General features: G+C 53.1%; 2 protein-coding genes across 2 annotated transcripts; one reads left to right on the top strand and one right to left on the bottom strand.

The window, feature by feature from the left end:
- Positions 1-11,668: 11,668 nt before the first annotated feature.
- On the bottom strand, positions 11,669-16,038 carry FAM174C (family with sequence similarity 174 member C). The gene is made up of 3 exons (XM_053300852.1): positions 15,563-16,038; positions 13,839-13,955; positions 11,669-13,170 (listed from the first exon to the last, which is right to left on the bottom strand). Exons 1-3 carry the CDS (start codon positions 15,901-15,903, stop codon positions 13,167-13,169), a joined length of 462 nt encoding a protein of 153 aa, XP_053156827.1. The 5' UTR covers positions 15,904-16,038; the 3' UTR covers positions 11,669-13,166.
- A 74-nt stretch (positions 16,039-16,112) lies between these two features.
- ATP5F1D (ATP synthase F1 subunit delta) lies at positions 16,113-24,866 on the top strand. Its single transcript, XM_053300850.1, has 5 exons — positions 16,113-16,384; positions 18,390-18,543; positions 20,047-20,135; positions 20,367-20,494; positions 24,727-24,866. Exons 1-4 carry the CDS (start codon positions 16,259-16,261, stop codon positions 20,487-20,489), a joined length of 492 nt encoding a protein of 163 aa, XP_053156825.1. The 5' UTR covers positions 16,113-16,258; the 3' UTR covers positions 20,490-20,494; positions 24,727-24,866.
- The last annotated feature ends 803 nt before the right edge of the window (positions 24,867-25,669 follow it).

The raw sequence follows: 25,669 nt of genomic DNA, 5'->3' as shown, positions 1-25,669 counted from the left end.
AAAGAGGGGATGCATACACCGTCATTTCAGTCAGCAGTATGATGGCTTGGTTGCAAGGGGATCGGGGGAAGTAAGGGGGTGTCAAATGCTTCAAGGAAAGGAGGGGCTGAGGAAGGATTTGAAGGAAGGGAGAAGGTGGCCTCACAGGGGTATTCTGGGAGGGGGTTCCCGGCACAAGGGGGCAGCAAGGGAAACTTAGATTTAAAAAGAGCGGGAGATGCATGAGGCTCCAGGGCAGTCATTTAAGGGATCTTAGGGGGCTCTGGGTTCCAGGCATAAAGGGCAAGGCCGTTAGGCCAGGGTCATTGAAGGGAGCAGGAGCTCTGGGAGGGGGTCCCCGGCACAAGGGGGCAGCAAGGGAGAAAGGGCAGAGTCATTGAAGGGACCTGGAGACCCATGGAGGGGGGGGGCTTTGAACAGGGGTTCCCCGGCAGAAAAGGAGAATAGACAGTCGTTTAGAAAGAGCGGGGGGGGGGCACCAGCCTCTAGGAGAGAAGTCCAGGCGTAGGGGGCAGCAAGAAAAATGGGCAGAGTCACTTAAAGGGAGCAGGGAAATCTGTGGGGCACTGAGAGGGGGTTCCAGGCACAAGGGGGGGGGCACCACACACAGCGCATGGAGTTGTGCTCCCCCCCCCGCCAACTGCTGCAACCCTCCTTCGGGCGAGGGCTCCGTCCTTGCAGCCCCCGAGCCGCTCTCTGCCCGCCCGCCCGGACGCCCTTGCTCTGACTCTCCTCCTCCCACCCCCTTCGCCTTTCAGCTCCGTTTTTGGCCTGCGGGGGGGGGGGAGGAGGAGGAGAGAGCACAGCGCCCCCTTTGAGGTCAGCAGGCGCCGCGGGCTGGGCAGCGCGCCTCGGCCCCGAGGGGGTTGCAGTGGCGGCGGCTGCGTTCCCCAGCGCCAGCTTCATAGACTCATTACAGGGCAGCCGGCGGCGGATCCGGGCCTCCCGGGAGCGGGGCGCGGGGGGGGGGGGGCTCTGGTTCCTATGGCGACCGAGGGCGGGGCGCGGGGGGGGCGGGGGGTACTGCTGCTGCCGCTGCCGCCGGCGGCACTTTGGGTCGCGGCAGATCAAACGGGGAAGAAGGAAGAGGCGCGAGAGAGGCTGGCTGGGATGCCCGATGGGCCTCATGAAATGGCAAGGGAGGAGAGCTGGTCTGCGGGGGGCAGCCAGCACGACTGGCCCCCTTCGCTAGGCAGGGTTTGCCCTGGTTTGCATTTCGAGGGGAGACTATATGTGGCCACTGGAAGCTATTCCCCTCGGAGGATGGGGCACGTCTGCTCTGGGAGGAGCATCTGCAGAATACAGAAGGTCCCAAGCGCCCTCCCTGGCAGCAGCTCCAAGACAGGGCCGGGAGAGAGTCCTGCCTGCAACCCTTGGAGAAGCTGCTGCCAGTCTGGGTAGACAATCCTGAGCGAGCTCCACTGAGGGTCTGACTCAGTAGATGGCAGCCTCCTATGAAGTGAAAAGAGGTCTGTCTCTTTTTGACCCCTGTCTCCAAAAGGCTCATATCATCTAAAAAGAGACTCCCAAGGAAATACATGGAAACATGGGAAGCTGCCTTATACCCAATCAGATCATTGGTCCATCTAGTTCAGGATTGTGTTAATGGAACGCCGGTGGGACATCCTGAGACTACTTTTGGGCTAATGTGGGAAATTAGCGAGACTGGAGTGAACACAGTCCATTACAGTGTCAATTTGTGTAAAGCTTTGGTCTGGAAATAAAGACTTGAGATCGGTAGGAATATGGTACAATTCGATTTATTCAAGGATTATTGGGGTACAGGAAAAGGAAAATAGTGAGGCAGGTGATAAAAGGCATCACACTCAACTAGCAATATAAATTAGAGACTCACAAAGAGGCGTCTTAGCAATAGCAATAGCAATAGCACTTACATTTATATACCGCTCTATAGCTGGAAGCTCTCTAAGCGGTTTACAATAATTTAGCATATTGCCCCCCAACATTCTGGGTACTCTTAGCCTAAAGGTCCAAAGTGCAATTAAATCAGCTGGCCAGAGAGAGAACCTGAAGTGCAGATTTAGACCGAGGAAGAAGAGAAGGGAGGGAGGGAGAGAAAGAGGGAATTAGTAGTGCCTTCTTCCCAATCCGTTGGTGTGTCCGTCGCCCTTGCAGGTTGGGCAGGCTGGGGTCCTCTGCTCCTTCCCAGGGGCCAAGCAGGAGGACAGGGCAGAGGGGAGGCAAGTGTGCCACTCGCAAGCCAGGGGGCCAGGAAAGCGGTTGGTTCCAGGGGAAATCCAGGGGAGGTCAGAATACCTTCTAGGTGGGAAGAGCAGCGTTCTTTTTCCACTAGCGAGCCTCTTCCTCTGCTCTGCTCCAGACCACGAGGTGGGAGCCTTACAAGCCTTCTCCGAGCTCCTGCTGAGATGAGGAGGAAGAATAACCCTTTGTGCCCACGAGGAGTTCTACTCTTCTCTCTTGAGAAATAGCCCTCCTCCTCCTCAACTTGGGTCTGTTCAGCCTGCATCCTTCTCTGGGCTGTGAAGAGAGGGGCATGGGGGAATCGCCTTGCAGCCGCACGCCATGCTTGCTTGACCTGGGGTTCCCTGCCCCGTGCGGCTTGTGCTAAGCGACTACCTTGGCAGTCGGCCAAAGATGGGCATGTGGGGGGCTCGTGATCCCGCCAGTCGAGGTAGCCAAGGTGGAGACTGCAAGCCAGCCATTCAAAATCAGAGAGGGGGTGCTGCTTGTAGCCCCCGAACAGGCTGTTCTCATAACAATCGCCTTCCCTGACCGGCAGCCGTGCTCCAGGCTTTCAGGCGGGGCTGTTCCCCAGTCCTACATGGAGATGCTGCCAGGGACTGAACTGGGACCTTCTGGGACCACTAAGATATGGCCCCATCCCTGCTCTGTAGTAACTCCAAGGTAGATCCATGCTTTTTGACCCAGGTTCACCCAGCTAAAGACATCCTAACTGATCGATTAATTGACGGAAACTCATCCAGTCAAACCGCCAGATTTGCACATGGATTCAAAACTATGGTTCCCCAAGCAAGCAGAACTATTTTGGCATTTTCAGATGAGGGACACCATTTGTGGAAGTGGTATGTGTGTGTGGGGGGGGGGGGTAATCATTTCACAAGAGGAATTCCCTCTTGTGTTTGAGAGGTAACCCTTCTCCCGAAATTGTGCTTGTTGTTTTTGTATTTACTTTAAAAGGTTGTTTTAAAAAGAAATGCTGAGACTCAGTTGATTGGCAGCACCTCCTTTCTTAATTAAAAGTTGGTAAATAGATGCATCTAATGGATCAAATCCACTCCAGTACGGAGGGTCATGCTGAGCCATTGGGATTTATTCCTGGTGAGTTTGGGGTTCTTTCTTGCTGAATTTGGGGGTGCTTTTCGTTTTATCTGTTACATAAGAACATCAGAACAGCCCTGCTGGATCAGGCCCAAGGAGGCCCATCGAGTCCAGCATCCTGTTTCACACAGTGGCCCAACAGATGCCTCTGGAAGCCCACAGTTCAAAGCTGTTCAATACATGCAAGAATTCCCTGCAAGTGTCAGAATCTGATTTCCGGAGAATTTGGGGTGCAGCAGTGCAGAACTTGGGTGGCTTCTGCCAGTGCACACAACAGGGAAAGTGGTCTTTCTGGTCCCCTCCTCCCCATTCAACAGCATCCTCCAGAGAACGGAGACATCAGAGAGGAGCACTTTAATCTCACGCAAGCCTTTGACAACCTGTCTCTTCCCGGCTTTTAGCGGCACGGGACCTGTGCACTAATGGTGCATTAACTTTGGCGAAGCCTCTCCAATTACCCCAACACTAATTCTGACAGTTTTCACCCGTTTGTTCTTTTGACAAGCGCAAGGAAATGAGAGACAGGGAAATAAATAAATAAATGGGACCTTTCACCTGTGGTTTTTGTTTTTTGTTTAAAAAAAAAAGATTTGTTGGGGAAGGGCCACGGGGGTGTTAAGCAATCCAGACACGCTCCATCTTTCTACACACAGATATTGCCAAAAAGGGGAAAGGCGGCGTGGGGGAGGCTATTTTACCAGCAGCTCAATCTCTCTCTCTCTCTGTCTGTCTCCCTTTTCTAAGCGGGAGAAACACCAGGTCTCGCCTGACCTCATTAGAGTAATTAGTAAAAGCCTTTTGAAGCTGGGAGAATGGCTCTGAGCTCTGGGGAAGGGGAGCTTTTCCCATTGCTTTTCAAGAATATAAAAATAGTGTGCGTGTCATAAAGAGCGTGCTGGAGGGAGCAGGGAGAAAGAGCCCACGGCGGCATGCAGAGGTGACCCACTAACCCCTGAGACACACCAGCCCCAAGTGACCCTATGAAAGCCAGCGGCTGTATCGTCTCCACTTTATCTTCTCCTCAGTCAGGGTGGGCAGACGTAGGAAGCCATGACCTAGAGGGGCAGGGAAGGGATCTCCGTTATTTCCCAAGCAGGGGCCCCTTGGGCCAAAAGCCTGGAATCTGAGAGCCATTTCCCACACTGTGGCGCTTTCCTCAGTGCTGGGGTGGCCCTTGAGAAGAGCTGGAGACACCCCTTGAGAGCTCCTCCAGGGGGAAAGCACTGGGAAGGCCTACGAGCCTTCCCAGCACTCTGTGTGTGCCTCCCAAGATGGTGCAGAGAGGCTCAGGAGGGCCCCGTGTGCCTTAAAGGAGCTCCCCACTCTCCGGCTGGACTGCAGCATATTCGGCTTCAGCCCCAGCTTCACCCAAGCCCAATCAGCAATCAGGGAGCTGCAGCCCAGTTTCCTGCATTTGGGGAAACCGCAGGGGTCAGCCTACCCACAGCGCAATGGATGAGCCTCCTTCATGATCAAGGTGCCTCCCCTGCCAGGACCACCCCCGGAGCCAGTGAAGAGCACCCTGGTCGATAGGTACGCCCCTGGGTGCTCTGCAGAAGAGGAACGAAGGTTGCCAGCTCCCCAAAGCGACAAAGAATCTGCTGTTATCTCCACGCTTCCTGGCCCACTTTTAAGGCCCTAGAAAGCTGCCTTCTACAGAGTCAGACCCATTGGTCCGTCTAGCTCATTGCTGTCGACACACAAACTGGAAACGTCTCTCCAGGATTTGAGGCAGGAGTCTCTCCCAGCTGCCAGGAAAGGAACTGGGAACCTTCTGCCCAGGGCCGGCGCGTCCATTAAGGCGAACTAGGCAGTTGCCTAGGGCGCCAAAATGGAGGGGGCGCCGTGCTGGCCAGCCTGCCGCCAACCCACCCTGAGCGGTCAGCCTGCAGGCCCCTGCCTGGCGGGGGAGAGCGAGGGGCCAAGAAGGCAGGACAAGGCAGCAGCCCTTTGTCTGGCGGCGGGGCGAGGCGGGGGACCCAACCCGGGGATGCCGCCGCCCCCCTCCCAGGGCTCCCCCCGCCGCGCGTGGCTGGGGCCAGGCAGGCAGCAGCAGCAGGCCCCGACCAGCCCCCGAGGCAGCAGCAGCAGCAAGCAGGCGGCGCCGCCTCCTCCGGGGGCGGGGTGGGACTCAGCTCGCTCTCTCTGGCCGTGCCGCGCCTGCTGGACGGAGCAGTCCAGGCCTTGCGAGGACCGCCTTTGCCTCCCGCTCCAGAGGGAGCCCCCCACGCGGAGGCTCCCACCGAAGGCCAGCCAGCGGGGGCACCTGCTGGGCAGCGGCCTGCTGCTGCTGCTGCTGGGCACCCCGCAACCCCGGCCAGCCCGCCCCCACGCCCTGCTTGGCCCAGCCTGCCAGTTGCGGCTGCAGGAGGAGGAGGAGGAGGGCGACCACCCTCACCCTGGAGCCCCGACTGGCCACTGGGCGCCCCGGAGCCGCCGTCAGCAGCGGGCCGGCTCTGCTGAGTGACTCTCAGCACAAGAAGCCCGCCGCGGCTGAGTCGAGGGCCTCGGTGGTGGCGCCCGCCCAGCAGCAGCCTGGCAGTTGCCCGCTGAGGAGCTCGCAGGGCGCACGGCGACGCCGCCGGCACAAGCAGCAGGAGGGCGGAAAGCAGCGCCTGCTTGGTCGGCCGCGGAGGAGAGGCCTGCAAGGAGGAGGCTGAGGCCGCTGCTGCCGCCGCCTGCAAAGAGGCTGCCCCCCCCCCCGCCCCGCACACTCAGCGGGCTGCCGCTGCTCCCTCTCTGGTGGGTGGGGTAGGGTTAGGGTTGTGGGTGGCACAGAGACATCAGGCAAGAGGGCTGCAGAAACCAGCAGCCACAGCCCCGGGAGAGCCTGGCAGTGCCTGGTGGCCGGCAGTAGCCAAAGGGCCACCAGCTCCATGGCAAGACACCACCACGTCCCCCAGCCCCCCTGGACCCAGCCAGCTGGCTCACTGCGGGGAGAGACTGCCCAGAAGGGTGTCCCCCCCATCCCTACTGCCTCTCATCCCATTGGCTCCCCTGGCTGCCCAGCTCCTGCAAGTCTGCTCCATGGGCCCCACATTAGGGAGGTGCATGGAACTGGCCTGGGGTAACTTTCAGGGCAGGGGAGGGTGCACTTCTCTCCCCTCCCCGCGCTCGATTTCCTAAAAGTCCGTGGGGCTGGCATCGTGCCGCCCTGTTGCCCCCTTTACCAGATGGAACTGGAGGTACTCAAAATATCTGTGCGCATTGGGTGCGTGTGCAACGCACACAGGCGTGTCGAGTACTTCCAGTTACATCCGGTAAAGGGGGCAACGCTGCTGCCCCGATGAGCGCTGGCGGGGGGGCGGGATTTCAAATCCTGTGCTTTTCATTCTTCCTATAATACATCTGTGTTTGAAATATGATTGGCTGGGGGGGGGGCAGAAGGTGATCTCGCCTAGGGCGCAAAAAACCCTAGCACTGGCCCTGCTTCTGCCTGCAAGCATCCAGGGGCTCTTCCCAGAGCAGCCCCACCCCCTAAGGGGAATACTTTACAGTGCTCACACACGTCGTCTCCCGCCCAAATGCAAACCAGGGCAGACCCTGCTTAGCAAAGGGGGTAGCTCATACTTGCTGCCATAAGACCCGCTCTGTCCCAGCTGCAAAAGGGGCCTGCTGGCTCCAGCATTCCAACACAACAGGCTGTTCCTTAAAAACAGCAGGGGGAAAGCCGGACCCAAAGATTCTCTGCCACGCCTGGGTTTCTGCTCATCAACCTCAGTGCTTCTCACCTGAAAAGCAGGCTGCCCGTTGCTCTCCGTGCAGGCAGGACGGCCAGCCTGGGGCGGGGGGGGGGTGTGCCACTGGATCTTGGGCTTGTTTTTCAAAGAAAGCTGAAGAAGACTGCTGATTTCAGCCCTGCTTTAGTGCAGGCCTCATCTCTTGTGTCTATGGTTTTAGAGGTTGTCTTCTACTGTGTTTTTAAAGAAATAAACGTCGTTGTAGGCCAACATGAATTCAATTGTGAAAAAAATGTTTTAAATCAGTTCTCAAACTTGGGTCCCCAGATGTTGTTTGACTACAACCCCCATCATCCCCAACCACACTGCATTGCGGCTTAGGACGATGGGAGTTGTAGTCCAACATCTACAAGTTCGGGAACCCCCGATTTAAACAAATAGTCCTGGTGGATGGTTAACTGAGATGTAGGCTTGTACTTGTACCCTGCTGCTCAACTTTGGCCCTCCTGCAGATGCTGGCCTACAATCGCTGGCTATTGGCTGCTGTGGCTGGGGATTATGGGAGTTGTATTCCAAAAACAGCTGGGGGACCTAAAGCCTGTTCTATAGTGTGAGGTTGGAGGAGGTTAACTGCTCTGCCTCTGAGCCATTATATTACGACTACGGTTTATATACCACTTTTCAACAAAAGGTTTGCAAAGCTCTGCCCCTCACGGCCATCTTGCACCTGGCAGACCTTGTGGTTCTAACAGAAAGCAAAAGAGACCCTGCAAAGCTGGGTGAGAGCTCTCCTTCCCGCTCTAGAAAGGGTCACACCGCAGCTGACCGCAGCCACCCACGCTGCAGCACACGGAGACCCACCCACAGAGATGGGCAGCACTGGCAGCACAGGGGTCTCAGGTTCTTATCTTCATGGAGGAGAGGTCTGTCAAGGGCTACTAGTCCGAGGGCTGTTGGCCACCTTCAGCCTTGGGGGCGGAGTGCCTCTGGGTACCAGTTGCGGGTGAGCAACAGCAGGAGAGAGGGCATGCCCTCAACTCCTGCCTGTGGCTTCCAGTGGCATCTGGTGGGCCACTGTGCGAAACGGGATGCTGGACTAGATGGGCCTCCTCCTTGGGCCTGATCCAGCAGGGCTGTTCTGATGTTCAGGTTGGATCTGGCCAGCACCACTCACACCTCTGGGGGGAAAGAGCCCCCCTTATAAACACACCCAGACTCCACAACTTCAGCAGACCGGACGTCTGCCTCCGCCCCACCTACCCCGGGGTGCTGGTGGACTAGAGCATCTCTTGATGCTCTCAAGGCACTGTGATGTGCAGCATCCAGGGCGTAAGGGGTCAAGACCACTTGTCCTCTCGTCCTCTTGATCCTTGTTCAACACGGCTTGTTCTATCTAGCAGGGAGGCTGTTGCAGGCGGCCTGGTAGAAACCATAAATGCTTCTCTGAGGGAGGGCGGGATGTCTCCTTGTCTTAAGGAGGCAATTATTAGACCTCTTCTAAAGAAGCCTGCGTTAGATCCCTCAGAGTTGAGCAATTATAGGCCAGTTTCCAACCTCCCATGGCTGGGCAAGGTAATTGAGAGGGTGGTGGCCTCTCAGCTCCAGGCAGTCTTGGAGGAAACTGATTATCTAGACCCATTTCAAAATGGGTTTCGGGTGGGCTATGGGGTGGAGACTGCCTTGGTCGGCCTGATGGATGATCTCCAATTGGCAATGGACAGAGGAAGTGTGACTCTTCTGTTGGTCCTTTTGGATCTCTCGGCGGCTTTCGATACTATCAACCATAGTAGTATCCTTCTGGAACGTCTGAGGGTGTTGGGGGTGGGAGGCACTGTTTTACAGTGGTTCCGCTCCTTCCTTTCAGACAGATTCCAGATGGTGTCGATTGGAGATTGTTGCTTTTCAAAATCTGAGCTTAAGTATGGTGTCCCTCGAGGCTCTGTACTCTCTCCAATGCTTTTTAACATCTACATGAAACCGCTGGGAGAGATCATCAGGGGATTTGGAGCTAGGTGTTACCGGTATGCTGATGACACCCAGATCTACTTCTCCATGTCAACTTCTTCAGGAGTTGGCATATCCTCCCTAAATGCCTGCCTGGAAGCAGTAATGGGCTAGATGGGAGAATAAACTGAAGCTGAATCCAGATAAGACAGAGGTACTTATTGTGCGGGGTCGGAACTCTAGAGATGATTTTGATCTGCCTGTTCTAGATGGGGTCACACTTCCCCAAAAGAAACAGGTCCGCAGTCTGGGAGTACTTCTGGATCCACACCTCTCCCTGGTTTCTCAGGTTGAGGCGGTGGCCAGGGGTGCTTTCTATCAGCTCCGGCTGATACGCCAGCTGCATCCATTTTTCGAGATCAGTGACCTCAAAACAGTGGTACATTTGTTGGTAACCTCCAGACTGGACTTCTGTAATGCGCTCTATGTGGGGCTGCCTTTGTACGTAGTCCGGAAACTTCAGTTGGTTCAGAACGCGGCAGCCAGGTTGGTCTCTGGGTCATCTCGGAGAGACCACATTACTCCTTTGCTGATGGAGCTACACTGGCTGCCAATAGGTTTCTGGACAAAATACAAAGTGCTAGTTGTTATAACTTATAAAGCCCTAAACGGCTTAGGCCCTGGGTATTTAAGAGAGCGTCTTCTTTGCTATGAGCCCCACTGGCCGTTGAGGTCACTTGAGGAGGTCCGTCTCCAGTTGCCACCAACTCGTTTGGTGGCTACACAGAGACGGGCCTTCTGGGCTGCTGCCCCGAGATTGTGGAATGCGCTCCCTGCTGAGATACGATCCTCCCCATCTCTGGCATTTTTCAAAAAAACCCTGAAAACACATCTCTTCAACCAGGCTTTCTCAGCTTTTTAAAACTTGTTTTTAAATTGTTCTGATTATTTAACTGTTGTTTTATGATGTTTTTAATGGTTAATCATTGTTTTATGCTTTATAATTTTTGTTTTAATTATTAACTGATTTCAATGGTGTTTTAATGTAAACCGCCCTGTGCCTTTTGGAAGGGCGGTATAAAAGTTTTAATAAATAAATAAATAAATAAATAGACCGTTGGTTCACTCCTCTCCTGCTAGCCCTCACCCTTGCTGTCGACAGTGGGCCCCTTGGGCAACTGGCAGTCTCCCTCCTGGGGGAGGGGAAGTAGCCATTGGCAGACCAATTAAGCCACAGTGGCCAATAAGGGACTGGTATACATCCTCCACAGCACCCAAATGGCAGATCTTGCCCAGGCCTGGAGCAACACCGCCATCTGGTGGCCTCTCTCAAAAATCTGCAGCCGTTCTTTGGTGGTGCAGGTGATGGACCATAACTTCCACCACCACCCGGCCGCCATAAATGGGAGTGAATGCCAGAAGCTGCCTCCCCCAGCTGCAGTGAAACGTGGCAGCCGGCAGCAGCCCATCAGCTCCTAGAGATCAGGAGGGGAGGAGGGACCGGTAGATCACTGCAGTAGATCTGGAAGGACTACCAGCAGTTTCGCTCGGCTGCCATAACTTGCTGTTCTTTAAAAACGCCGGTTTTTATTTTTCATTTTTGTAAAAATTCCCCTCCAAGGCCTTATGCTTGCTGCTGCTGCTCTCTCTGCCTTAGCGTTCCTCACCTTCAAAATGGGAGCTTTCATCAGCTGCCTTGGATCTTGTCTTTGGGCTGCTCAGTTCTGTTTGGTTGCCTGACTCATTGGGTGTGGCAGGTCAATGCCCACCACCACCACCACTCTGGCACCTGACTGTAGGGATGTGCACAAACCTGTCCAGAGGCCATTTTATGGGACTCTGAACAGGTTCGAACACTGGCAGGTTCAAAGGCAGGGGCAGAGATAACTTTAAGGGCAGAGGGGGAGGGTGCAGTTATGCCACCACCTCTGCCATGTTTCCCCCGCCAGCGCGCGCTGAAAAACCGGTCCAGCGAGGCAGCAGTGTACCTCCCTGTCAGCCCAGCCGCTTCTTGGACTGGAAGTGACAGGAAGTAGTGTGCGTGTGCATGGCGCATTCGCTCATGTGCACGTCGGGCGCACACACTACTTCCTGTCACTTCCAGTCCAAGGAGAAGACAGGGCAGCAAGGAGGTACGCTGCCACCCCGGTTTTTCAGCAAGCACTGGCAGGGGAAACACGGTGGTGGTGGGTAAGTGGATCCTCCCCTGCCCTTAAAGTTATCCCCCACCCCACTGTCGAACCAGCCCCCGCTGATTCCATGCACTTCCCCACCTGACTGCAGTTGGGGAGTCCCAGGTGAAAGATCCAGCAGATCACCCCCACTGTGACGTGCCACATACTTTGGCCGAGTCCCACGTCCCAACATACAACAACACTTAACTTCAAGAGGTGGCTGCCGGCCAGAGCGACACAACTGTGGCCCGACTACAACTCCCATCATCCTGTACTAGTGCCCCCTGTGGCTGAGAATGATGGGAGTTGTAGTCCAACAGCAACTGTGGGGATCGGAGTTAGGCAGTCCGGCTTTACACTACGACTGTACAGCAAACAGTCACGTACTGCTTTCCAACACAAGTTCGCAAAGAGGTTCACAGCCTGGCCCACCCAAGGGCCATGAAGCACTGTGGGGACAAATGGATGCACAATGCTTCACCTCCACTCTCCGCCCACCGCAACCCGTTTTTCCATACCAGCCGCAAGCACCCCTGAAGCAGAAACCACTTCGGGAGGGTGGAATGTTTATTAGCCACAAGATGGAAGTTTGCAGGACATCTCATTCTGCCAACACAAATAAGGCCGCACGGGCCATTGCTTTATAAACAAATTAGTCCTCTGGACTGCCAGAATCACTTAAAAGAAAAGGGGAGCGAGGAAACAACTTCAGGAATCATTTGGACAGCAGATTGGTCACCTTTCCCCAGAAGCAGCTGGTCCCAGTAAGTATCACAAGGGCAAGCTTTCGCCATTATGACAATTCCTGTCATCTGATGCGGTCTTGCCCTTTGGGTCCCAAGGAAGAGGGAACGGTGTCAAAAGAAGGACCCATCACGGGTCAAAGGTCCTGTGGACATTTTTCTTTCAATCCACAAAATAAGAAGTCCACCCACCTGTTATTCCATATTGGGGGGGGGGGACGGGACATTTCTGAATAACTAGAATATGAATCTATCTCCCACCAATAGGCTGTTTGAAGCTCAGGATGCCACAAAATGGGAAGGGACTGCAAATGTGACAGGGGACAGGGCTAATGTTCAGACTGACCTAGCTCACATTTGGAGGGTGGGGGGAGAGAAGCCAACGTTGGAAGGCATCTACTGAAAGAGGAGGAAAGGGTGCATTCCATGATGCAATGTCATCTGCAGAACGAGATGAAGCTTGTCGAAATCACCCCGGCTGCCACAGCTGCAAGGGGAGCTTAGCACTGCCCTCATTTCAAGCAGACCCTTCGCCAGGGATCCATCGGGGCAGGGCCCGGCTTCCACTTCTACGGAAAAGCACTGCCCAGCGAACGGGAGAAGGCTGTGCCTTCTGCCAACTCCACGCTGGCGTGGCCAACCAAGCTGAAAGCAACATAGCATGCACCCTTTCCCAAATATGCAAGCCCCTGAGGAATCAAGTACCTGTTTTTCCCAGCCCTTCAGCCTGGAATATTGCTTGATAGGCAGCCGGTTTTAAGGGAGAGCAGAAGGCAACTGCTACAGATGCCATTGGGAGCTGCGTGCAAGGTCCCAAAGGACAAGCTGAGGTCAACTTTAGAGTGCCCCCACCCCAACCAGCAGAGCGGCGGGCGTCTGAGCTGGACGCGACACAGCAGTCACTTTGCACTGTTTGGTCACACCACACTCGAACCCACAAGTCTCTGGAAGGTCGATCGCCCTGCTTTCTTTGAGACAGCCGAAGGGATAGCAGAGAGCTCTGGCTGATCAACAACACTGGGGGCAGACCCGGAAAGGGGTGTCTTCGTGCCCCGACCTTTTGCTCCTTGGTTGTCAGGAATGTCAATATGCCCCCTCCCCCATTTGCTTTCCCATCCGGCCACATCCATCCCGTCAGCCGCGAGACCAGAAGGCCCCCGGATCTCCTCTCCAACAGCCTCAGGAGGGAGGCTTGGCACAGCTAAGCAGCGTTCAGAGAAACAAAGTCTTTAAAAGTCAGGAATGGAGAACGGCGGCTTCCGACAGCAGGTCTGCTCCGGGCTGGCCTTCCGGTGGTCCCGTTATCACCTGGAGAACAAAGCCAAGAGGACTCCTCAGCCACGATTGCATGAGCTGCGCCAGCATGACTGAGCTCTCTTTCGCTCAGCCTTGTAAATCAGCACACAACCCCAATGCAAGCATAACTTAGGGGTCTGGAGATTCCAGTGAAGGAAGCATGGCCGACTTTTGCAAAGGTCCCCTGCCGAGGAGGAATTCCTATTCACCACAGGTGGCCGGGACATTTACTAGTCAGAAGCCTGCGTTTAGCTAGCCAGCCAGCCACTCTGCACACAGTAGCTGCTCCCTGCTGCTCCTTCCAGGACACACAGTCAGCGTACTTGGGCTTCACTCCCTTTGCCCTCACAACTGCACTGGGAGGTAGGCCCTTGGAGGTAGCTCACTGAGGGGTGGGGTGGGCTGCAGTGGGCCCCCCTGGGCCAGCCGGATCCTGCCCACCTTGTAAACTTACTCCTGCCTTCCAAAGGTCTAGCCAACCATGCATTCTCTGTCATGCTGCTTCCTGCGCACCGTGTGGTCTCTTCCCTGGGAACTTTCAAACTACTCCCCTGTACCTTTCAGACTTCTCGCCCCACAAACCCCGGTCCTCTCCTGCAAACTTTCGCTTGTACTATGACAGAACTCTGGAGGCCAGCTTGCCAAAGGCCTCACTGCATGAGTGTAAAAACGGCACTCACCGTCTTAGGTTCCTCGTCTCAAATACAGTGTCTTCATCGCTTTCCATAGAAGCCATTTCCATGTTATCTTCAGAGTTTGAAAGAAGCCCATACTTTTTCCGTGGAGGTTTTCTGGTCCTAGATAAGTGAATTTACCATCAGTTAAAGTACACTAAGACAGGCCTTGACAAATTACCTGTGAATCTAGGTGCCAGAATTACAGAGCCAACTGACATTTGGCAAAATTGCCTAACTTAGACAATGTGCAGGGGGAGGATAAATGGGCTTCTCTTTAACTCCTCCATGATCCTTAGAACAGAAACAGGGGTGCCTGGGACAAAGATTGCATTAAGTAACTCTACCTCTGAAGATTCTAATCTAAGCACCACAGCTAAATTTCTAGGTGCCATGGCTCCCTGGCACCTGGGATTGGTCAAGTCCTGTGTCAAGATCGCCCAGTGTTATACGCCGCACACCTATCATGATCTCCCACCTTAACTGTTCAACATTTATTATGAGTGTACAAGTGGAAATTGCTCTTGGGGTTCTACTTTTTAAGCAACCATATGAACAGACATTGATAAACATTAACCTATAACTTAGGAAACTGTAGTGAAATCTGGTGACCCCCCTGTACCTACCCTGTAGCAACGTGCAATGGAAATTTACACTTATTTTCCTCCTGCTTCTGTATGTTAAATCTTAAGTCCCCCATTATAACTCCAGGCAACTAAGTCTACATCTGTGCAACTGAAATGATACATATTCCCCACCCCCCAGCTTCCATTTCCTTCCTCTTTCACATCTCCTTTGTATCTATCTCTATCTTCTTCTTTTTTAAAGATCTGTACATACTACTTATCAACAAAACAAAGTTCACGAAGCAGTTTACACAGCAAAAGGAATTATTATGAGCCAAAGAGGCTCAGAATCTAAAAAGCAGCAGAAGGAAAGACACCAGCAACAAACACTGGAAGGGTCACTGTGCTGAATCACAACCGTAGCTCTCCCACTGCTAAAGAGAAGAGCGCCGCCACTTGGAAAGCGACCTCTTCGCCCAGCTAGCAGGGGCAAATCCAAAACCACCAGCTGCAAACAAGCGGGAAGATGGGATTCCCATACCAAGGAAGCCCTGGAGGTGCCCCAATGAGTCAGGCAGGTACCAAAGAGGCAACTCAGATTGCTCCTCTCTCCCCCACCTGAGGCCCATGCCGGCTGCGGGCTGGACATTCGTCAGGTATTACTGGCACAGCTCCACCTGACGAACGGCCAGCCTGCAGGCAGCACGGCTCTTGGACGGGGCAGGAAAAGAGAGAGGGAGACAAACCCGACTCGTCAGGACAAGCCGCTACCGCCCCTGACCCCAAAAAGGGACACAAGGGAGACACAGCCACCTGGATGGATACTCTGTGCTGAGCAGAAACGAAACGGGGGTTTTCTCCACTGCCGGGGGTTAGAGAGCCACCAAGAGCTACAAGGTGCCTCTGTCTCAAGCTGGAACTGCAAGCCCAGCGGGGCAGGGGACTGTCCCGAGCGTCCTCCCCTTGAGCCGCAAAGGACCACGTGTGCCAGCCAGCGAGGAGCTTAGGCTGCGCGACTTATACTCTCCCCGCTCCTTCTTTCAAAGCGGGGGCTCTTTAAAACCGCCGAGGACAATATCCCATGAAATAATACTCGTAGGAAGAGAAGCAAGGGGCTCAGGGAGGCGAGAGCGCCCCCGAGCATGTGCAGAGCGCCGCTCTCACCGCATGACGCGGCCGCACAGGTAGTAGACGAGGACGAGGCTTCCCAGGGCGACGGTGACGTAGAAGGCGCGGCGCAGCGCCGGCAGCCCCAGCCCGAACCCCCCCGCGGCGGAGGACCCGGATGTCGAGAAGGACCCGGATGTCGAGGAGGCCCCGCCGCGGACGCTGCCTCCGTCCGCCGCCCCTTCTTCGTGGTGGCCCTGCCCGGACACGCCACCCTTCTCCGCCGTGGCGGTGGGCTTGGGGGTCCCCGTCTGATTCTGGGCTCCCGCCAACAACAGCAGCCCCGCTGCTGCGGCCGCCCAGAGCACCAGCGACCGCGCAACTACCACCGCCGCCATCAGTCCCGTCGACGCTGACGAGGGCAACGGAGCCCACGCCGGAAGTGGCCGCGGGGGAAGCGGTGCAGCGGTGGACCAGCTTCCGGTGGGCCGGGCGAGCCCGGCACTTCCGGAAAGGGCGGGCTGCGCGCCCGCCTCGCTGCCGCTTGGCCTTATGGGAAACGAAGTCTTGGCCTCGATGGAAAGCCCTCGGCCGGCGCGCGCGGAGCATCATGGGCCGCCAGGTTTCCCATCCCGTCATGCCTAGCGCGCGGCGCTATTTCCCCCGCGGGGCCTGCTGGGAAGGGTAGTCCAGGGCTGGCCGCTGTCCTTCCCCTGTTCTCGCCTCCTCGGTCTTCCTCTCCTCGGCTTCGCCATGCTGCCGGCCAGCCGCCTCCTCCTCGCCCGCCTGGTCGCGTCGGGCATCCGGAGCCCGGCCCGGCGCTATGCTGAGGCGGCGGGGCCCGCCCAGATGGCCTTCACCTTTGCCTCGCCCTCTGAGGTATTGCCGCCATGGCAGCCGGTGGGCGGGGGCGAGGGGTGCCCTTCAGGGGGCTCCTGAGGGGGGAAAGGGGATATTTTGTGTACTAGGGGAGATATAAACTGCGTGGGGGGGGAGAGTAATATTTGCGTGGGCGGGCAAAATGGGGCTTTTGACCCCTGGAACCTCTGGCCACATGCATTGATGCGTGCGTGAGAGAGTACATGCTGGATGGATGGATGGATGTACGTCACATACGCATTTTCTGTCTTTTTGCGTGTGTTTGAATGTGGTTTTGTGTGTGAGAACGACACACACACACTCACTCACTATGGTTTTACCATCAAGAATGGACTGGACTCGGACTGACTTAACTCCTGGACTTACATAGGGACAGAGAAAGCTACCATATACTGAGTCCACCTTTGGTCCATCTAGCTCAGTATTGTCTTCACAGACTGGCAGCGGCTTCTCCAAGGGTGCAGGCAGGAGTCTCTCTCTCAGCCTTATCTTGGAGATGCTGCTAGGGAGGGAACTTGGGACCTTCTTCTGCTCTTCCCAGAGCGGCTCCATCCCCTGAGGGGAATCTCTTGCATTGCTCACACTTCTAGTCTCCCATTCAAATACACACCAGAGTGGACCCTGCTTAGCTAAGGGGACAAGTCGTGCTTACTGCCACAAGACCAGCTCTCCTCTCCTATTTTTCTTGGCTTGAGCTTGTTGTGGGAAGTGTTGATGCAGTCTGACTTAGAAGAAGGTGAGGTCCTTTTATTTTTCTCAGTTCTTAACAGATTTACAGACCTGTGAGACCTGTGCACAGACTCACACATGCTCACACACACGTATATATATTATATACATGTATCACACACTATGTATGTAGTATATATGTATATCACTCACTCATACACCAGTAAATCCCTTCAAGGCTTGTTTCTGCTGGGAATGAGAAAACGAAAGGACCCCGCCTTCCTCGAGGTTGGTCTGCAAGCAACACTTCTCACAACAAGCTCAAGCCAAGGAAAATGGGCAAGTCCAGGAGTTAAGTCAGTCCAAACCCCCAAAATCCACTCCATGCTGGACGGCAAGGTCTCTCCAGTTGGAAAAGCTGCAGCTGTCGGCTATATTGGGCATGCCTGCTGCTGCAAAGCCTCTTACAAAACAGGCTCTCTGTATGCCTGGGGTAGAATTGCTTATTCCGGGCTTGTCTGTACCTTGGAAAAACTTACAAGAAGGGAATATCTCTTCCTTCTGTTCTTGAATGTTGCAGGTATTGCTCTTCTGCAAAGGTAGGAAAATCTCTCTCTGTCCCTTAGCTTGAAATAAAGCAGGCACTGGGATTTGCTGTCTGCCTGTTGTACTTGAGCTGGCTTTAAAAGTAAAAAGAAATAGACAAAAAAGAGATAAGAGAGTCCCTCCGTAATCACCTAGCAAGGCATTGTGAAGCTCTGGTGCCTCAAGGGATACACTCAGTCAGATGAATGTATCTTTTTTTAAAAAGCAGCTGGAAATATATGTGTGTGTATTTAATGTATACATATTTTGTGGGGTGGGTGTGCGTGTGTGTGTGTGTAGTTACAGAGCAAGGTATATGAAATTCTGGATCTTCCAAGGGTTACACTCAATTTTTTAAAAGTGTGTATTTTACGAAACATGCTGAAGACAGAAGAGTGAGTGTGCGCATATATCATATGCATCTTCACTTTGTATGTTTGTTTCTGTATATATCTGGAAAGAAACTGGAACGTATCGTGGGACTCTGCATCCTCAAGGAATACACTCAGTCAAAACAAATGAGAATATGTTTTACAAAAAGTGGCTGAAGATGAGAGGTAGTGCAGATTTGTTTACAACTGAATGTCTTGACTTCTGGATGATGAAACGTTTGACATGTAAAAATAAATGCATAACCTCAGCGTTAACCATGAATTTCCTTGGCAGTGACTGACTCCCTTCCTGCTGCTCAGGGTGCTCAGCTGGCTTCCCAACAAACCTTTCTCTCCCTTTCTCCCTGGCCGCTTTTCAGGTTTTCTACAATGCAGCTACTGTGAAGCAAGTGGATGTGCCCACCCTGAGTGGCTCCTTCGGTATCTTGGCCGCCCATGTCCCCACGCTGCAAGTCCTGAAGCCTGGAGTTGTGACGGTGTTTGCCGAGGACGGCTCTGCAGCGAAGTTCTTTGGTAAGTTTGGTTGGGGAAAGGAGAGGTGGTGAAGGCTGGTCTCGGGTATTGTGGCAGGGGCAGAGGGGAGGCAACCAGGCCATGCATGCCCAGTACTTCCGGCCGAGGGCGGCAGAGGGGTACGCTGTTACCCCGAGGGGCTTTGGCGAGGGAAATGCAGCGGAATAGGTAAGTGCACCGTCCCCTGCCCTTAAGGGAGCACCCCCGCCGCCTCCGAAATCTGAAACGGCCCAGGTGGCCGAAACGTTTCAGAGGCTTCTATAATGGTCTCCGTAACATTTCGGGCACACCCTTAATTGTAACACAGTGGAAGTCTGTTGCAGGAGTTTGAGTCACAGGCAGAGGCTTCAGGCAGCTTGGGCCCATTCACATGACAGGAGCTGCTTGAGTAGAAGAGAGTCAAGATGAGCAGCCTGTGTCGCCTGGGAGAGGAGAGCTGGTCTTGGGGCAGCAAGCCTGACTTGTCCCCTTAGCTAAGCAGGGTCTGCCCTGGTGTGTATTTGGATGGGAGACTTGATGTGTGAGCACTGGAAAGATCTTCCCCTCGGGATAATGGGGCCGCTCTGGGAAGAGCAGAAGGTTCCAATTACCCTCCCTGGCAGCACCTTCAAGACAGGGCTGAGAGAGACTCCTGCCTGCAACCTTGGAGAAGCCGCTGCCAGTCAGTGTAGACAGTACTGAGCTAGATGGACCAAGGGTCTGACTCAGTATATGGCAGCTTCCTATGTTCCTATGTCTACGCAGACTGGCAGCGACATCTCCCATGGTTGCCGACAGGAGTCTCTCTCTCAGCCCTCTCTTAAAGATTTCACCAGGGAGGTCACTTGGGACCTTCTGCATGCAAGCAGGTAGGTGCTGTTCCCAGAGCGGCCCCATCCCCTGAGGGGAATATCTGACAGTATTTGCATGCAGTCTCCCATCATTTTATTTATTTATTTATTTACTTATTTACTTATTTACTTACTTGCCTACCTACTTACTATGCTGCCCAATCCACAGACTCAGGGCAGTGGACAGACAAGAACAGCATCTGAGATTTAAAATTTTAAAAAAGAGAGAGATTTAAAGGGCAAATGCCTGGTGGAAAAGCAACGTCTTCAATAAGATCTTAAAGGCTGAAAGGGTGGGGCCTGCTTAGCAGATTCCTGCTTGCTCCCACAAGACCAGCTCTCCTCCCCTGATATGGATGGTTGCTGGGAAAGGGCTCTTGTGGCAGGCCCTGGCATGAAAAGAAGCACAGAGCTGCTGTGAGGCCATTTAGGTTTTTTTGTTTCAAACATTTTTGTAGCACTTTTCTCACAATACATTGATGCAAAGTTTCCGCCCACCACCACCATTTAAAAAACGGAATCCAAGAGAGAGAAAAGAGCAATAGACTCTGAGAGAGAAGAAAACATGAATGGAACTGCAGGCCACATTTTAGAAATGGATGGGCAAAGAGGGAGGGAGGGAATCTGGCTGGCATGAGATCTGCTGACTCTCTCTCTCTGTTTTTGTTTGCAGTTAGCAGCGGCTCCATCACAGTGAACGCAGACTCCTCCGTCCAGCTACTGGCTGAGGAAGTGGCAGAGTTGGATAGGCTTGACCTTGCGGTTCGTAGCTGCCTTCTCCACCCCGAAGCCAGAATAAGGGGGTGGTGGGAGTTGTAGTCCAGCACCATCTGGGGACCTAAGGCTGGGAACCCCTACCCTAGCATCAGCTACCTGTTTCAGGTGGGACTCCACAGGTACAGAGCAGAGGCTTGGCAGATGCCCAGCCACGTCCTCAGCAGATTCCACGCCTCCCCCTTCCCGTCCTAATTCCAGCCCCTTTCCTGCGCGTAGGCAGCCAAGTCAAATTTGGAAAAAGCTCTGTCGGAGCTGGCCTCTGCCTCAGACGAAGCATCAAAGGCCGAAGCCCAGATCAACGTAGAAGCCAACGAGGCAATAGTGAAGGCTCTGGAGTGACGAGGGTGAGTGTCCGCTGTTGGGCGTTTTCCTATCTGTTGTCAGTCAAAAAAACATAGAAGGTTGCCTGTGAATGAGCCCGGCCATTGGTCCATCTAACTTAGTCCACTGCCTATACCGACTGGCATAGTTTCAGAGCTCTTTGAGATCTGCAATGGCATAGTGTTCAAGGATTGTAGGTATGTGACGGGGAGGAAGTCACCAGTTCCACCCCAAATTCACTGGGTGGCCTTTCGGAAGGTCATCTGCTGTCTGCTTCAGACCCCCCGTCCCCATTATAAGAACTTGTAGGGACAGTCTTCTGCGTATGCCGTTGCAGATCCATTCGGCACCTGCATTGGAAGGGCCTTGTATGTGGTGGCCCTGCCCTTTAGGACTCACTTCCTCAGGAAATTTGGCCAACCCCCTCTTGATTAACATTCCAGCATCTTTTAAAAACATACAGTCGTCAGTTCCCAGAAAACCTCGTGGTTGGTGAATTCGCGGTAGACGAGCCATTGAAACCAATGGCAAACACGGTTAGGAGAATCATGGTTGCAGAAAAACGGAAAAAATAAATAGAATCGCCCCCTGACGCCTGGAAAATCCCCCCCCCCCGGCCCATCCAGTAAATTTAAAAAAAACCTCGCCAAAACATGGATTCTCAAGTCACGGTTGGAGAGGACGGTCACCATTTCCCAGTCGCGGATACTGAAATCCACTTTTGGAAGAACTGCAATTGGTGAGGGATGACTGTATTTGTTCTGACAACCCTTTTAATCAGTGCCCTTAGCTGGAGAGGTTTTTAGGGCAGCGTTTGACACATCCTGGGTGTCAGGGGACCATGGTACCTAGAAATTTAACTATGACGGCTAAACTGGGATATGCAGAGGTAGCATTATTTAAATAGAACTGTCCATGGTGGACAGGTCTATCAGTGGCTACTAGCCTGGTGGCTGTGGGCCACCTCCAGCCTCAGAGTCACGATGCGTCTCAATACCAGTTGCAGGGGGAGCCACAGCAGGAGGGAGGGCATGCACATGCCTCTTGCCTGTGGGCTCCCTAGAGGCATCTGGTGGGCCACTGTGTGAAACAGGATGCTGGACTGGATGCGCCTCCTTGGGCCTGATCCAGCAACACTGTTCTTATGTTCTTAAAAAGATCGTGTTGTACCAGACTGCCCTGTTTCTGTCTTAAGCGTGTTACTTGTAGAGGGAACAAAGAGAACAACATAGGAACAGGAAGCTGCCATATACTGAGTCAGACCATTGGTCTATCTAGCTCAGTATTGTCTTCACAGACTGGCAGTGGCTTCTCCCAAGTTGCAGTCAGGAATCTCTCTCAGCCCTATCTTGGAGAAGCCATCTACTTAGCATCTCCCCCACTCCCACAGTGACAGTCACTAAGTCCAGTAAGATTTTTAAGTCTCCTTCCTGGTCTGGGCCACACTCTCCTATCGTCACTTCTTGCAAAGTGGTTTTGTACTTCGGAAGCCACCTCGGCCCTGTGCTGCAAAAGGCAGAGTACATGATGTTGAAAGGAAATATGATTGGGAGCCATGATGCTTCCTTGGTTTGCTTGGCGTTCTAAACCAGAGTTAGCGCCAACTAGTGGGTTGCCTGGGGTCAAGTCTCAGTTTAAAATTTGATGGTGTAGCTCAGGTGGGCAAACTTTAGGCTTGAAGGATCTACTTCTTTTCTTTTAAACTAGAATGCCAAAGCCAACCAGTTGGGGATGGGGGGCGGTTGCCTCCCTCATCCCAAGAGCAGTACACTGGGTTGCCCTGCACATACAAACACAAATCGCTGAGTTACTACAGACCAGTCTTGTCTAGAAAGTGGGGGGGGGGGAGAAAACCTCTTTAGGTTGCTGGTATTGATCAGTGACCAGGAGTCGGAAACCCTCGCCAGTCATCCAGCTCTCTCCCCAGTCAACTTCGTGCTGTCCGGCGAGGTGGAAGTGCCGAGAGATGTTTAACACAAATTGCATATTAGCAAATGTACTCGGGGTGGCGGGGTCAAGGTCAGAGAGAGTAGTTCTGGTGAGGTATCATGGTGAAGGAGGGGAAAGATTTTTGACCAGACAAGGGAGTTGGAGGGAGGGGAGTGGAAAGAGATGGTCCCATGTAGGCCTTGCAGAGGGAGTTAGTACTCAAAGCAAAAAACCAGATAACTGCTGTACAAATGGTGTAATATAACTAGTATATAGCATATCTTAATATAACGTATTTCAGTCTCTGAAACCGTGTTGCAATGCATTACAACGTTTGTAATAAACTGACCAGGTGCAGTAATAGGTCTAAAAGTTGTTTTGTAAGTCTCTTGAGAGATGGATATAAATGTCCAAAGATGATTCTACATACAATTTGCTGGATATGCAATATTGAATACCACTTGAAAAACACTTGAAATGACTGCAGAGCTGATAGCTGATGAAAATGGCTGCGGGATCTTAATGGCTGCAAGAGCTGATGAATGACGAGAATAGCTGGGGGGGGGGTTTTTCCCTTTTTTTGCTCTGTTTTAAGATACTGCCCCCCCACCTTTATGCTTCTTCAGCATAGTTAAGCTGGTGTGTTCATTCTTCTCATTTTATTAAGTTTATACCCACTTCTCAGCCAAACTAGGCTTTCCTGGCAGTTTATAATTTCATTTTTGTAATAGAGAGACATGGGAGTTTGCTGGCATAGGTTCCTTCCTTACAGAGAGAAGGGGGAAGGAGGAGTTGTGGATGGTTTCTGGGGCTGGCTAATGAGGGAGTGCCAGTTCCAAAGAGATTTCCTGGCTTGGCTGTCCTGATTTTGTGTAATCCAGTGGGGTTAGGCAGGGCATCAGAGGTGGCCTGCCGTGGAGGTCTGCAATAGGTGAAGGCTGCTTCTGAGCATGTGCAAAGTACATTTCCCTTTGTACTAAGCAAGCTCAGGGCACTAGGGTCCTGGACAAACGAGGCTGGGGGATGTTGGCTTTCAGGCAGGCTTCAGCCTCCTGGATTTGGGAGAATGTGTCGCGACTCGGGCCAGACTTTGGCCACTAGATGGAGCAGCTGAGTCATGAAACTGAAGAGCACTTTAAGGCCAGTCGGAAGTCTTTGGATGGCCTCTTCCTTACCCAGGGTGCATTTTGCAGTAAATTCCCACCCTTCACTCAAGCAGTCAGTTGCTTCCCGTCTTACACTATTCAGCGCAGATGAAGCTGCTGCCGCTCTTTCTTTGGCCTCTGTGCTTCGAAGGAAAACTCCGCTATCCCGCAGGCCCTGGCGAGGTTAAGCGAGGGGCTGTGGAGGAGGCTGCCTCTCGAAAAGGCTGCTCCTGGTGGCCAGGAGGACTTAAGAGCTAGCCCCTTGCCCCCATCTGCCTGCACTCTCTTGCTTTCTCTCGAGCATCCCAAGAAAAGTGGCACTAAACTGCCACTGGATCTGGCAGGGATAAACTGAGCACCCAGCTGTCTCTGGACAGATATAAATCCTGCAGTGGCCGTGAGCTGGCCTGACAATAGTTGTTGCTTTCCTGTTGCACAGACGGCCTAATCTATGATTGCTGCTGTTAAAAACGAGCAAAAGATCTGCACCTATGTGAAACTGGGGGCAAGTCTTGCTTTAAAGCACTCCCAGACTCAAATCTGACCTTGCTGGTTCAGGGCAGTCTTAAAGTCTTCTCTCTCTCAAACGTGCACCCCCAACTTCATCTGAAAGTGGGTGGACAGACTGTGTCAACCTTTGGCCAGCCCAAAGCTGATTAGGAGGTGTCTTGTCCTTCCCCCACTCGCCCTCGTCATCAGGGAGTGGAACCATTAACACTGTGGGTTCTGATGAACTAGATTCATCGGGGTTTTTGCAAGTGCCCACTTCAGATACCGACTACCTCAAAAAAGCACTTTGACACTGCTTTAGGTCCATTTCATGCAGCGTAATATCAAACTCTTTTGCTTACAAGAGAACTCAATAAAAGGAATAAGCTTAGTAACTTTTAGTTGCTCTAACTTTACAGGCAAAATATGTAAAGACTTTGAAAAACGGAAAATGAAAGTTTCATCATCCTTCAGCTGAAAGCAGAGTACCTAAAACGGAACCTCTTCCTTTGAAGAGGTTGCCACTTCTTGTGTTCGGGGCCCCAATTCTGGTTCAAGGCAACCAAGAGAGGTTTAAATCTGGGTTTGTTTCTGGATCTCTGAAGAAATCCTCCTGGGCCAGTTCTTAGGTTCAGGTTTGGCTTAGCTCCCTGCTGTTTACTTCACATGTTGCTCTTGTCTCCATGTTGCAGGAAATCTTGCTGCCACTGCGTGGAAACGGCTGCCTCTGCTCTGGACCTCTCCTCCTCCTCCTCCTCCTCCTCTGATCTTTACAGAGGATGTGGGGTTAAATCCAACCCTTAACAAATAAAAAAAAAAGTAGGCAAAAGGACCCGTTCTGACAGGTGTGTGTGTGGTTTTTGCTTTGGGGGAACAAATGCATGTTCCCTCCCTTTGAGGCACCAGTTTGAGAGGGGGGCATAGGTGGGAGTGGGACCCAGATCTGCCAGTGGCCTCTGGTTTTTAGTGTGAGTGCAAGCAGGTGCCTTCTGCAGGAAATGCCCATCTCCCCCTGGAAGTTGGGGTATGGGGAACCCCACAGGTGGAAGAGCCGATGACAAGTGCAAACAGAGCTGCCCTGCTCAGAATGAAATTGCTGGGATCTGGGGAGTCTCAAATTGTGGGAGCGCCTTTTGAGTTCATTCCCTTTTTTGTGTGTGGTGTTAAAAACATATATCGCTTTCTAGCCATACTCTGAGTGGCTTGTTGCAGTGAAACCTGTAGAAAAACGTGGCAAAATTTGTCTAAAAAGCCCAGGCACTCAAATAAAAGATCGGCGTTTAAAAATGCCTGTCTGTTACAGGGTGGGACTTCAGCTTCTGGTCACGCCAAGCATCCTTTGAAAAGACAGCTTTGATTGAGCAAGATCTCTTTTGGATTATACTTAAACCCTTTTTTCCAGTAAAAGATTACATTCCCAAAGTAGCCGGCAACCAAAATCCACCCCAAGGTACAATTTAAATAGGCAGGGGGTCCTAATTAAAGGGTCTCACGTGGCCCCTGGTGTCTCAAGTTCCCAGTCTCTTCACTCCAGAGGGAGGAGACCAAAACGATTTGCAGGTAGACCCTGGAAACTGGCTGATGGAAGAGATCCCATCCCACCGGAGCAGTCCTTCTGCTGATCTACCTCTCTGG

The sequence above is a fragment of the Hemicordylus capensis genome, chromosome 2 (assembly GCF_027244095.1).
Source record: "Hemicordylus capensis ecotype Gifberg chromosome 2, rHemCap1.1.pri, whole genome shotgun sequence".
NCBI classification, from domain to species: domain Eukaryota; kingdom Metazoa; phylum Chordata; class Lepidosauria; order Squamata; family Cordylidae; genus Hemicordylus; species Hemicordylus capensis.
This window is presented reverse-complemented; position numbering and strand designations above follow the sequence as displayed.

Coding starts and splice junctions, on each gene's coding strand:
- FAM174C (XM_053300852.1), bottom strand. CDS start 15,903: ATGGCGGCGGTGGTAGTTGCGCGGTCGCTGGTGCTCTGGGCGGCCGCA. Junction 13,956..15,562: donor CTGTGCGGCCGCGTCATGCG/GTGAGAGCGGCG, acceptor TCACTTATCTAG/GACCAGAAAACCTCCACGGA.
- ATP5F1D (XM_053300850.1), top strand. CDS start 16,259: ATGCTGCCGGCCAGCCGCCTCCTCCTCGCCCGCCTGGTCGCGTCGGGC. Junction 16,385..18,389: donor CCTTTGCCTCGCCCTCTGAG/GTATTGCCGCCA, acceptor GCCGCTTTTCAG/GTTTTCTACAATGCAGCTAC. Junction 20,136..20,366: donor TGGATAGGCTTGACCTTGCG/GTTCGTAGCTGC, acceptor TCCTGCGCGTAG/GCAGCCAAGTCAAATTTGGA.